The 14271-nt window shown below is 45.4% G+C and overlaps 1 protein-coding gene across 1 annotated transcript in view; it reads right to left on the bottom strand.

Moving 5' to 3' along the window:
- The window catches only part of fras1 (Fraser extracellular matrix complex subunit 1), a 747542-nt gene that overhangs the window by 435135 nt on the left and 298136 nt on the right, over positions 1 to 14271 (bottom strand). Inside the window, exons 5-8 of the mRNA XM_085963231.1 lie at positions 14062 to 14221; positions 13138 to 13271; positions 2573 to 2656; positions 1315 to 1416 (exon numbers count right to left, since the gene is read on the bottom strand). Coding sequence (XP_085819357.1) covers positions 1315 to 1416; positions 2573 to 2656; positions 13138 to 13271; positions 14062 to 14221 — 480 coding nt within the window. The remainder of the gene's footprint in view (positions 1 to 1314; positions 1417 to 2572; positions 2657 to 13137; positions 13272 to 14061; positions 14222 to 14271) is intronic.

The following is a 14271-nucleotide window of genomic DNA, read 5'->3' as shown; positions in this document are numbered from 1 at the left end:
CCTTATCTCTACACACATTCTGCAGAACTGACCTCACCCACACACACAAACACACAGTCCTCAGGGGAGCGGAAAAAGCTCCTCCACAAACATACGCATAAGCCTGACTGAAACTACCACCCAAACCCACAAATTTACAGAGTTTGCAACTCCCAGACAGGTAAGGATCAGTTTCCTGCAATGTTTTGGGACCGTCCAAAAATATTACTGTTCTTCATCTACAAAAGGTGCATCTGCTGGGTTAGCCATATCAAACGACAGGTGGGAATGTTTAAAATTTGCTCACAGCCAAAATACACCCTTTCATCACCATGGCAAACCCTCCAGCTTTGCATGAAGTTTAAGCACCCCACTCCTCACAAATCATACAAGTGCATGATGTAAATCTGAATGATATGCTTAAAGTCACATGATCAGCATTACACATACAAAAGCATCATGGTAAGCATTGTCAGTGTTGCTCTGTGACTGATGAAAGGGAGGACTAACCAGACATTAGTCTTCCCCTGAAATGGTTTTACTGATGTGATGAAAAACTGCCTTTAATCCGGATTCCAAGAGATCAGCATCTGAGAGCCAACTCTCAGCATAAATGCTGTCAAATCCATATGTATCCCTTAAGCCAGCCGCAGACTCGTCAGCCCAGTTTTTCATGGGTCTACAGGTCTGTCACCAGTATAAGGGAGACAGCTTTAACAGTATAAATTCCAGGAGGTGACTCAGACACTAGTTTCTCAGAATCCAAAACAAAGCAGCGTCAATTTAAACTGAACAACATCCACTGAATGCGAAGGCACATGGAGCTATCTGTTCAGCAGTGAAGCACATCTGACCTCGCGCCACCTCAGGCTCAACTAATCCACTCTTAACAATTAATGACTGTACACATTGGGAAAATGCAATTAAAATTGTTGAAATTCTTATATATTCTAGCCTGGCACCAGTATAACATCATCGCCGGGAATTCCCTCAATGGAACCCCTGTTTACAGGGCGTAATCGTGATTTGTGCTGATCGGGGGATCCCCCGAGGAAATTGCCGGCGGATTTGTTCATCCATATGACACTGAAGTGATAGTCACACATATGGGGGCAGATTTTCCTGTTCCTGGGCCATGGGCATATTGAATCGCCTGGCCGCTGCCATAGAGAGGGGATTACATGCCTGAAAAGGTGGGCTCACCAATGGGCATGTGATCTTTCTCACCCAAATTTCCTTTCTGCGCTGTGTCCAGATGCAGGAACAGGAAAATCCTCTCCGTGATATCCCACAGATAAATGTGTGATTTGCTCTATGTAGGTGATTTGCAATTACCTTTTCACAAGTGAGTGATGGGCATGTCCGCGTATGACATCTGATTTCACCACGGTCGCAAATACAACTGGTGCACTCATTCTTCTTCCACTGATCACCATGCTGAAAAAACAAAGACCAGATTTTTTTTAAAAACATACTTGACCTAAGTTACACCTTGACACACTGCTGTTTAATCATATGGAATGCAGTGAATTCTATCATTTGGCTATTATCCATGTAACTCTGAGGGTCTGCTAACATGAACATATTGATTGCTAGGCCCAAATTATTGTGTGACTAATCGAATGGTGGATAAAGTTTTCGATACATTTTCTAAACAGACATGATGTAGGTCATTTCTCTGAAAATGTTCAAAAACATCTGAATTGTGAAAGTTCGAGTGGACATGCCACCATCGCTGCAATAACCTTGCAGTTCGCTCCTGTTTACGTCTCAAACATCCCGGCTTGCAAAACCGAAATTCTTAACAAAATGCTCCTTTAAGCAACCTGGCATTTCTCTACAGTATAATAAATCTGTAAATCTTTTGCCATTAAATACCTGAATATATGAAGCAGTATCAAACACAAAAGAATGCAGAAATCTGCACAGGAAACAGAATGGTGAGGGTTAAACTTAACATAATGGGACTGTGGATAGTTTCAAATCAGATTAGAAATCAAGACAAATCTTCACCATCAAAGTGATAGCAGCTACATTGGAAGTTCATGTTCCGATCAGCAGAGTTTTTGGACACGCTTTAGGCTTTATAAATGGACTTGCAAACATTTGCAGGGTTGTGCAGAAGGTTTCAGACTGACTGAACAGGGACAGACACCTTGACTTCCTTCAAGAGAAAAATAAACGAGAAATTCCTGTTCCACCCAAATGACCAGCCACAAAACACAGGTATAGTCAATCAAAGTCTTGGAAGAACAAAAAAAATCAAAGAAACGCCGGTGGGTTGCAGGAGCTGTACAACAGGTGACCCTAATTAGCAAATGTTTCTGTTCAGTCTCAAAATCAGTGAAACCTTTATTTACTTCCTTAAACAAACAGCCTTATCAGGTATACAGTATTACACAAGTAAGGTAAAAGCATTGCTGCCAATATAGACATCCAAAATTCTGATCCTAACCACTTTTAAAACAGAAAGCAAAGCCACAAAACATCAAAGATCGGCTTATCGTATTGTGATGCCTGGAACTGGGCCCATAACTGAAAAATAGATCTTAACTCATAAAAATCAAAACTTGCAGAGTAGCTTCAAGGTTACCTTGTACTCCTTCCCTGCCAACAAACAGGATTTTGACAGACATTCAGGACAGCACTTTCCAATCTGCATTACCACATCTTCATCCTAAAGTCAATGGGGAGGGAAAAAGATAAATTATAAGCCCTGGACACACCGTTGATAAGATTTTATTTTATTAATATTTAAATTCTAAATGATAAGAATAGGAATTTACAGACATAATGGGATTTGGATTGGGGGTCATGACTGTTGGCTGGTGAGGAAAAGTTTCAGTTTCACCCTCTCCCGTTCTGCTGTCACTTGTTCCAATCTTTGCTGTAATCCTACTGCCTTGCAGTGGAAATTTCCTAAGTTAGTAGAATTTATTTTTATTATCTCCAGATCCTATTTTTCAAGCATGTTCTTCTCTGTGCATGAATCCTGACACCTCAGACCAGAAGTTTCTTATTCCTGTTAATTCTTCCCTCTACTCGGCAGTGGAAATGGGTGAGAAACAGAAGTAAATCTCAACTTCTGATTTCCTTTGTGTTAAGTACCGTGGGGTTGAGTTTCTGCGAGGTTCCCCTAATCGTTCATCGTAACCTCAGCGGAAAATCCGCGGAAGCCCCAGAGAAAAATGCCATTTACATTGGGGGGATTTTTAACTCCCTCCAAACTGCAGAAACCTGGTAGAACAGGAGTTTAGTCTGTGCGGTACTTATTGTCACTCAGATACCTCCCAACAGCTTTTTTAACAACGGCGGTTGAGGCGTCTGCCTGAGTCAAGCAAACGCCTCAAAAAATACACAAATTTATATTGCACAAATGTAAATTGACAGTTTTAATGGCATGCTGGCTGGAGCATTTATCATGGACATTCCGACCGGTAAAATCTGCCAGAGCAGAAGCAAAGGCCCCAAAAGGTAAGTATAAAACTTATATTTGTAGGGCCAGGAGGAACAGGAGTGCTTCTCCGGGCCTCATGAGGAAAGTTTGGGACACTGCTGACCCAGTCTCTACCCCCGCACCTGTAAAACCTCTCCACGCAACTTACCTCAGTGCCAGAAAGTAGCCTCTGAAACTGTCTGATCTTCGCAGGGGAGCAGCCACTTTATGCCTGTTCTGGGCGGGCAGCTGTCTGGTAAAATGTTAACGAGGCCCAACCATTAAAATTGACTGGGCCTCCCATGGCAACTCCTGGGCGGGAAGTCCGGCACCTTTCTCCTGCTTTCCACTCAGGAGTTAAAATCGTAGGTCGTATTCCCTAGAATTTAGAAGGTTAAGGGATGATTTGATCGAAGTTTTCAAGATGTTATGGGGAACAGATACGGTAGATAGAGAGAAACTATTTCTGCTGGTTGGGGATTCTAGGACTAGGGGGCAGTCTAAAAATTAGAGCCAGGCCTTTCAGGAGTGAAATCAGGAAACACTTCTACACACAAAGGGTGGTAGAAGTTTGGAACTCTCTTCTGCAAATGGCAATTGATGCTAGATCAATTGTTAATTTTAAATCGGAGATTGATAGCTTTCTGTTAACCAAAGTTATTAAGGAATATGGGCCAAAGGTGGGTATATGGAGTTAGGTCGCAGATCAGCCATGATCTCATTGAATGGCGGAACAAGCTCGAGGGGCTGAATGGCCTGTTCCTGTTCTTATGTTCCTAAAATCCGTGCTGTTGTTTCTCTGGGTTTTCCTTGGATCTTCTGCCAGTTACTGCGGATGATTAGGAGAATCCCCATGGAAATTCGACCTGTGTCTCCACTTAGCTCTAGTTGAGATCAGGAACTCACCATGTAGTAAATCTCCAATTTGAACTGGCCTCCTACAGCTCCATGTTGTTGTGTGCTAGCACAGTTCAGTTGTACCACTAGATCTCATTTCAATGTTAGTTTAAAAAACATTAGACTTCAGAATGTGAGATGGGGCAGAAATCAGAATGTATGATGGATGAGAATTCGTAGCAACGAAGGATTTCATGATTAACCTGCAGTAGCTTCTTACCCAACTCTACAGGTCAAACGCAGGTCATTTCAGAAATTCAGACTGAATCCCAAGGTGCTCTCTGTGTACATAACAATATTAGCAAACAGGCCCATCAAACTTGCTCTTTCTGGCAGACCATGTAGAAAATGGACTTCCATCGGCTCTTCCTAACTTATTAATCACCTGAGAGGGTCAACAACTACAGGTAACACTGGGAAGAAGAAAAGCCCCTGATAAATTTCTCACTGACACACCACTCTAATACCAATTGAACACAATCAAAAGGACATACAGATAGCATTACAATCTACATTATTCAACTGCTGCTGGCAATCTGTGGTACCAAGATGCCAGAGTGTTCTGTTGAGTATTTGTTAATCTGTAATTTTTATTTTTGTATGTCACTGTACTGTACATAGTTATTACTGTTTGTTTTATACTTGTGGTGCCCTAGGGTACTTGCCATAATGGTTTTTGTTCCTGTCTGGTGACACTGGGCAACATTGCTTATGTTGAGCTTCTTTTAATTTGATTGGACCATAAGTTTCTTTCCTATATTAGTGGTGCCCTAAAAACGGCACTTGTGCGGATTCTTGTTTGGTGACCCTGGGGCATCACAGTGTCACCCTTATTGGTCCATCAAAACAGGTTCCCCAAATATATAAGCTTCAGTCCATTTCTTACTTAGATGTTTGCCCACCTCCATTAAAAGGCATTTAAGTAACACAGCCGTAACTATTTCAAAATAGCAATTACTGTACAGGAAAGGAGAATACAGCTTAGTCAACATTTTTTTTAAATCAAAAAATCCCACAAAACTCTCCATGAAGAGAAACTGCATCTTAACACGTGGTGCCACTGGAGAAAATTAAGGCACTTGGATGCTAGATTTTCATCCCAATCTCACAAATGCCCTGTTCTGTATGCAACGATAGCTCCAGTCCTCAGGTGAGTATAGTCCATTTACCTTTTAATGCTGAAATGATGCTCCCGTGTGTCTACAGGAACTGTGTTTGGAACTACAGAAGAAGCATATCCACCTGATCTCTGTTTCTTTGCCCTACAGTCATTTTACAGAATATGGGGCATTTATGAAACATTTATGCCATATTAGAATTTTTAAAATTTATATGAGTGGATACCTCACAATGTGAACTTTCCACAGAAATAGTCCTTTGTCTAACAGTCCTCCTTTCCTTTAATAGGACAAAATTGTTTCTCTTTTTACTTCCATTTAAACTCCTTTTCCTCCTTCTGCAACAGCACTGTATTTGGCTGAGACAGCAGGATAGCCTGGCTCACATGGGCACCATTAACTGCATTACGGATCAGACAGGAGATTCACTTCTACGTGCTGGAGCTGCTCCTCCTTCCTTTACTCCTCCTGCCTCCCCCCATCTCAAAAGCCTTCAATCAGTGCACTGACTCAGAAATAGCAATCTTGCCCGTTGAAGAGATTTGAAATGACATTAAAGACTGAAATGTAGCTGTGGGCTAAGAATCATTTAAAATTTTACCATTATAGCTCTCAGCTGCTGGGAAGAACTAGATTTTTTCAGATTTCACAACTAACTTGCAAGCGATCTTGACAAACTTCAGGGAGCTTAGAAATAGGAGCTCTACAAGATGAATTGCTCAAATGAAATAGAACCATCTGCCCTCATTTTCAACAAATATCAAAGACATTTTTTTTAAATGGCCCAGCAAGATTAACTAAAAAAAAATTAATAATTAACACATGGTAAATGTACTGTAGATATAAGAAATATTGAAGTACAGCACTTGGGTGTAATTTCAAAAGGGAATGCATATTATCTATTTAAACAGCTTAATAAAGGTCATCTCAATGAATTTCGAGCTCGGCACGATGCTGAGCTCTTTTTCCGTCGCCTTTGTCTCCGTGCCCACTTCTTTGGCCAAGAGTCTTCCCCCCGCACAGCTGACCCTTTCTCCCACTTTCTAAATTCTTGTTCTACTTGGACCCCTCCCTCTGGCCTCTTACCCTCTCTAGATCTTTTCATTGCTAACTGCCGACATGACATCGGCCGTCTCCATTTCTCTGCTCCCCCTCTCACTCCAACCTACCTCCCTCTGAACTTGCAGCACTCCATTCTCTCCGATCCAACCCTAACATTATCATTAAACCTGCTGATAAGGGTGGTGCTGTTGTTGTTTGGCGAACCGACCGCTACCATGCGGAAGCTGAACGCCAAGGGGGAGAAATTCAGTACAGCCCCGTTTGGGGCGCTAACTTCGCCGGGGCGCTAAAAGTAGCACCCCGGAAAAATTAACGCCCCCCGCGCCGGAAATTGGTAGGTTGCGCCCCAAAGGGAAGCGGGGCGCTACTGGAGGCTCTTGGGGCGCCACATGCTGCAGCACGACGCGCTGCGGTATTGCAGGCCTTCCTCCCCTTCATAAAGGGGAGGGGCCTTGTGTAGTGCGATCTGGGGCCCAGCTGGGCCCCCGAGGATCGGGAGTGCAGGCAAAAGAGCCCGGCACCCAAGAGAAGTGCCGGGCTCTTGGAGCGCAGCCGGCACTCTGCGGGGGGAGGGGGGGGTTCCGGAGACGGGAGCGCAGGCAGGTGCTGGCAGGCGGCCAGCAACAAAAATGGCCGCCCCGCACCTCGCCTTTAATTTGCGCCTCCCCGGCCGCAGGTACACCACCCTGACCCTGTCGGACATAGCATCCGGCGGTAAATCAGGGGGGCGCTCCCGAAGATCGCGGCCGGGGCGTGAGCGGGGTGCTGCGCACACCGATGACGTCATCGCCAGCGGCGCAGTGCTAACGGTTAGTACCACCACTAGCCTCCCGCTGAACTTCGCGAGAGGCGTGGGCAGTGCCGCGCCCGGGCGCCAGTTGGTTTGCGCCCCACTTAGCGCCCTCTTAAGGCGCTAACGGGTGGCGCAACCAACTGAATTTTTCCCAACTCTCCAACACCTCCTCCTACCTCCACCTGGACCATGACCCCACTAGCAAACATCAAGCCACTGTTTCCAAGACTGTCACTGACCTCATCTCCTCTGGAGATCTTCCATCCATGGCCGTGAACCTCATAGTCCCCCAACCCCGCGCAACCCGCTTCTACCTCTTTCCCAAGATCCACAAACAGGACTGCCCTGGTAGACCCATCGTTTCAGCCTGTTCTTGCCCCACGGAACATATCTCTTCCTATTTCGACTCTATTTTTTCTCCCATTGTCCAGTCTCATCCCACCTACATTCGCGACTCTTCCGACGCCCTCTGTCACTTTAACAGTTTCCAGTTTCTTGGCCCCAACCGTCTCCTTTTCACCATGGACGTCCAATCCCTCTACACCTCCATCCCCCACCAGGATGGCCTGAGGGCGCTCCACTTCTTCTTTGAGCAGAGGCCCAACCAGTCCCCATCCACCACCACCCTCCTCCGCCTGGCTGAACTTGTTCTCACATTGAACAACTTCTCCTCTGACTCCACTCACTTCCTCCAAATTAAAGGTGTTGCTATGGGACCTGCGTGGGCCCTAGCTATGCCTGCCTGTTCATGGGATATGTGGAACATTCTTTGTTCCAGTCCTACTCAGGTCCCCTCCCTCACCTCTTTTTCCGGTACACCGATGACTGTATTGGTGCCGTTTCCTGCTCTCGCCCTGAACTAGATAAGTTCATTCACTTTGCTTCCAATTTCCACCCTTCCCTCACCTTCACATGGTCCATCTCCGACTCTTCCCTTCCCTTCCTTGACTTCGTTGTCTCCATTTCTGGCGATTGGCTTTCGACAAACATCCACTACAAGCCCACTGACTCCCACAGCTACCTGGACTACACTTCCTCCCACCCCGCTTCCTGTAAGGACTCTATTCCATTCTCCCAGTTTCTCCGTCTCCGCCGCGTCTGTTCTGACGATGCCACCTTCCATACCAGTGCTTCCGACATGTGTTTCTTTTTCCTCAACTGAGGATTCCCCTCTACTGTGGTTGACACGGTCCTTGACCGTGTCCGTTCCATTTCCCGCACTTCTGCTCTCACCCCTTCCCCTCCCTCCCAGAACCACGATAGGGTTCCCCTTGTCCTCACCTTTCACCCCACCAGCCTCCACATTCAACGTATCATCCTCCGCCATTTCCGCCACCTCCAACGTGATCCCTCCACCAAACACATCTTCCCCTCACCTCCCCTTTCAGCATTCCGAATGGACCGCTCCCTCAGCGACACCCTGGTCCACTCCTCAATCACCCCTAACAGTCCTTCTCCTTCGCCTGGCACCTTCCTGTGCAAGCGCGGGAGATGCAACACGTGCCCTTTTACCTCCTTCCTTCCTACTGTCCAGGGCCCCAAACACCCCTTCCAGGTGAAACAGCGATTTACTTGTACTTCTTGCAATCTAGTATACTGTATTCGCTGCTCACGATGCGGTCTCCTCTACATTGGGGAGACCAAATGCAGATTGGGCGACCGCTTTGCGGAACACCTCCGTTCAGTCCATAAGGGTGACCCTGAGCTTCCAGTCCCCTGTCACTTCAATTCTCCGCTTCACTCCCACTCTGATCTCTCTGTCCTCGGCCTATTACATTGTTCCAATGAAGCTCAACGTAAGCTCGAGGAACAGCACCTCATTTTTCGATTAGGCACTTTACAGCCTTCTGGACTCAATATCAAGTTCAACAATTTCAGATAATAATCCCTGCCCCCATTTTTCATGCTGTATGATTTTGTCATTCCCATTTGCAACATTTTATCTTTCCTGCCTCTTACAAAAGCACAGTATGTTCTTTCAATTCCTTCCTCCCCTCCTAACCGCCCCCCTGTCTCTGCACCTGCTTAATATCTGTTACATCTCCAGCTTTTTCCAGTTCTGATGAAGTGTCCCAGACCTGAAACGTTAACTCTGTTTCTCTCTCCACGGATGCTGCCTGGCCTGCTGAGTCCTTCCAGCATTTTCTGTTGTTATTTCAGATTTCCAGCATCCGCAGTATTTTGCTATTGTATTAATAAAGGTCAGTTTTGTTTGCAGAATTCTTTAATCAATTTATATTGCTCTGTACGCTGTATGCTGATGACACCCAGCTCCACCTCACTACCACTTCTCGCAACCCCTCTACGGCCTCTAAATTGTCAGACTGCTTGTCCGACATCCAGTTCTGGATGAGCAGAAATTTTCTCCAATTAAATATTGGGAAGACCGAAGCCATTGCTTTCGGTCCCTGCCACAAACTCCAGTCCCTAGCCATTGACTCCATCTCTCTCCCTAACATCTGTTTGAGGCTGAATCACACTGTTCGCAACCTTGGTGTCATATTTGACCCTGAAATGAGCTTCTGACCACATATCCGTGGCATAACTAAGACCACCTATTTCCACCTCCGTAGCATCACCAGTCTCCACCCTTGCCTCAGCTCATCTGCTGCTGAAACCCTCATCCATGCCTTTGTTACCTCTAGACTTGACTATTCCAACGCACTCCTGGCTGGCCTCCCACATGCTACCCTACGTAAACTTGAGGTCATCCAAAACTCGGCTCTCCATGTCCTAACTCGCATCAAGTCCTGTTCACCCATCATCTCTGTGCTCGCTGAGCTACACTGGCTCCCGGTTAAGCAATGCCTCGATTTCAAAATTCTCATCCTTGTTTTCAAATCGCTCCATGACCTTGCCCCTCCCTATCTCTGCAATCTTCTCCAGCCCCTCAACACCCCCCCCCTGCCCCCGAGATATCTGCGCTCCTCTAATTCTGGCCTCTTAAGCATCCCTGATTATAATCGTTCAACCATTGGTGGCCATGCTTTCAACTGCCTAGGCCCTAAGCTCTGGCATTCCCTGCCTAAACCTCTCCACCTCTACCTCTCTTTCCTCTTTTAAGACACTCCTTAAAACCTACCTCTTTGACCAAGCTTTTGGTCACCCGCCCTAATTTCTCCTTGTGTAGCTCGGTGTCAAATTTCTTGTCTTAAAATACTCCTGTGAAGCGCCTTGGGACATTTTACTACGTTAAAGGTGCTATATAAATACAAGTTGTTGTGGTTGTCTAACAAGGGAAATATACTATGGGCTCGATTTTCATTTAGAAGTCGGGAAGGAGGCGGGACTACAACTTTCGGGTTTTAGTCCCGCCTCCATCGAGATGCGGCCAATCCACGCGATTTTCCCTTGATTGACCTTGTTGATCCCGCCCAGCGGGCTCAGCAGGCCAATTAAGGGCCACCCAGCAACAGGTGACATCACAGACTGAAATTTCATCTGTCAAGACCTTTTGACAGATGAAATATCAGTGTTTCACAGCTGTTTGAAGCTGTCAAACACTGACAGTCTGACTTCTAACCTGAGTCCTTCTACGCAGACTCAGTTAGAACTCTCACCGACACTGAAAGCTGAAGGCTGTCACTTTTGACCGCTCGCGGCCATTCTGCTTTCTATGTTGGCTGAATGATGGGACTCCCAAAGCCTAGAGGAAGGAAGGCTGTAAAGGTAAGTACAGGTAATTTAAACTTCTTTATACACTTTAGACACACCAAACACACTTACCTTTGCACTCATGCACCCATCACTCACCTGAACACCGACATCGCGACCCCTCCAAGTCCTTCAACCCGACGGCCCACCTGCTCTAACTTGGTGTGGTTTGGAGCCATCGGGAATCCCACACGACACCCTTCAAAATAGGGATTAGGCTAAAAACTGCCTGTTAACTACTTGTTAACAGGCAGTTAATTGGCACTAATCCCTTCCCGCCTCGGGTCGGCGGGTCCCAGTGCGGGGCGGGTACCCGCCTCCTTTGAAATTTACGTGGAGGCGGGTTTTGGGCGGGATGGTGTCGGGACCCCCGAATTTGGGATTTTTGCCCCCTCGCACGCCTAAAAGCCCGCCTCACGGCACACTGAAAATCGACCCCTATGTTATGTTGTACATAGCAAGGAAATATATTTTATTCAAGTGGTATCAAGTACAAATTCACATATCCCATGACATTGTGATGGAAGCCAGGACCTAAAGCTATCTTTAACCAGTTTTTGTGAGCCATCATTCCCTCTGGCTTAATGTTGGCAAAACTAAAGCCATCACCTTCTGCTCCCTAAAACACATCTATGCACCTCCGGCCTTGATTCCAAGCTGCCACCTCAGGCTGAGCTGACAGGTACAAACTCTTGATTGTATTGCTTGACCCCGAGCCCAGTTTTCTCCTTAGCATCTGATCAGTCACTAATACCACTTTCTTTCGCCTCCAAAACATCACCCACCTCTGTCCCTACCACTCCCTCTCTGCCACTGAAACCTTAATCCAAGCTTTTATCAACTCAAGGTTAGATTTCTCCAGTCATCTGCTTGTGGGCCTTCTCACCTCCATTCTCTATAAGCCACAAGCCACCCAGAACGCTGGGCTTCACTGGCTCCCTGTGCACCATAGAATCAACTTCAAGATCCTAGTACCCACCTTCAAATCCCTCCATGGCTTTGCCTCTCCCTATTTCCATAATCTCCTCCAACTGTATGTCCCTGTATGTATAATTCTTGTTCCCACTCCTTCCACTCCATCTTTGGTGGCCGCTTCTTCAGCCACATCCTCTGGAACTCCATGCCTCAGCCATCCACCACGCCACCTCCCTCCCTACCTTTAAAAACCTCCTAAAGGCCCTCCTCCTCTTTTAACGTGCTTTCATCCCCTCATAACACCTCTCTTCCTGCTATTCCTTATCCACCATCGTGTAAAATGCTCTTGAGACGTCTCTCTGCAAGTGAGGAGTGCAACACAAATGTAATTTGTTCAGTTTTAAAGATTCTCCGATATTTTTGTCTGTGCGTTAGATTTTAAGGAATTTATAAATGCTTTGCAAATGTATTTAAAAATTTGTTAAAAATATAACTGACAGAAAAATATAAGCAGCTGTATTTTAAAAATCAGACAGTCTATACTGCGCGATTACAAGCAAGCATGGCTAAGACTTGCTGCATGTTTTCCCTCTTCTCACTCCAGGCTAATCATCTTTGATTGCCAATTTAAAATCTGCTAAATACAATGAAACCTTTCAATGGTCTGTGCAAATTAGAGCCTTTGTGAAGCCATTTTCAGATGCCCTAGCTTACTGCATTCTGAAAAGTCCCTTCCTGATAAAAAGCAGCAGACACAATGCACAATTCATTTTATTGCTGGTTCTCTCCTCTAATTACCTTCTAGGTGTCAGACTCCAGAGACCACAATTTTGCAGAGTTTGGAGGTGATTCAGTGATTGTGCCATTTAAACTGTTAACAGAAGACCCAGAACAAGATAGGATATAAATGGAACTAGTTCAGAATAAGAGGGGCAATCTTTGACTCCCGCCCGAAATGTCCGCCCAAATCCAGTGTGTTGGGTGGGGGTCATTTCCAGGTTCAGGCCTCATTCAAGTGCTGCTAGTGAGCGGCAGGTGCCAAACGGGCAACACGCTGCAGCTTGCCAGTTGTGGGAGGACAGGAAATCAGCAGCATCCTATACACCAAAATCATGTGTAAGCAGTCTCTGCCTACTGCCAGCTGCCTGTTTTGCAGGTGAGAAATGGGCAGCTGGAAGTTGAAAATCGGTCCCAGAATGTCTAATTGGTGACTAGTAACTACTTGTCATTATTTACACAAACATATTAGTTACTTAAGTACAGTACAATAATATGCTGCTCACCTTCTTACAGTACACTGGCTGACACTCTGCAGCGTAGCACTGCGCCTCACCATTACTGCAGACACACTTTGAACATCCCGTCAATTTCCAGTCTTCACCATCCCTGTATGTTCTTCCCTCAAATAAGCACGATTCTGTTCATAAAGGCAATTGATACAAATAAATGAGCAACATGGAAAATTAATGTGTGAGATTTGCTTTAGCCCCATCATTCTGACTGTACATAAACACATTTCCATCTAAAAAGAATTAAAGCTTGAATAAGAAAGAACTTGCATTTAAATAACATCTTCTGTGCTTAGGACATCCCAATAAGGTTTCACAATCAATGAATTGCTGGACCATAATCTTGGTGTGATGTAGGTGAATGCAGCAGCTAATTTGCACACTGCAAGGTCCCACAAACAGCAAATGAGTTGAATGACCAGTTAATCTGTTTTTCATGGTGTTGGTTGAGAAATGAATGTTGGCTACGACACCTGGAGAACCTCCCTGTCCTTTAAGTCATACAATGGAATCCTTTATGTCCATCTGAACAGGCATACAGGGCCTCGCTTTAATGTCTCATCCAGAAGGTGGTACTTCCAACAATGCATCACTCCCTCAGTACTGCACTGAGTCTAGATTATATGCTCAAGTTCTGGAGTCGGGTTTGAATTGACAACCATCCAACTCAGAGGCAAGAATGCTATGAACTGAGCCAAGTTCTTAAAGCACACAAAGAAAAGATCATATAGAGGATCGCAAAGTTTCTATTCTTTGGATCAATTTTCATGCATCAATCCCTCATTTGTTAATGATACTTCTCTTTTACTCATGAATCAAGAACAGAAAATGAAGTCAAAGGTGAAACAAACATAACAACGTGACATTTAACCCACCACAACAGAAACACAAAGAAAGCAATCAAATTTGATGTCTTACTTCCAGCCTTGACACATTTTGGACAGCAGTCTCCATCTGGGGTGTACACGGTTTCTTCTCTCCCACAGGAAATGGGGGGACAATATTTTGAGCCACATTCAACCTCCTTGTTGGTGCAGGAGCAAACGGTACACCTTGTGGTCATCCACTCTGTCTCATGCTGCAAAAAAAAAGCAGAAAACAAACACCACCATTACCTCCAAATTATAA

Source organism: Somniosus microcephalus, chromosome 2, assembly GCF_052327205.1.
Source record: "Somniosus microcephalus isolate GS21.2 chromosome 2, FLI_Smic_1.0, whole genome shotgun sequence".
NCBI lineage: Eukaryota > Metazoa > Chordata > Chondrichthyes > Squaliformes > Somniosidae > Somniosus > Somniosus microcephalus.
This window is presented reverse-complemented; position numbering and strand designations above follow the sequence as displayed.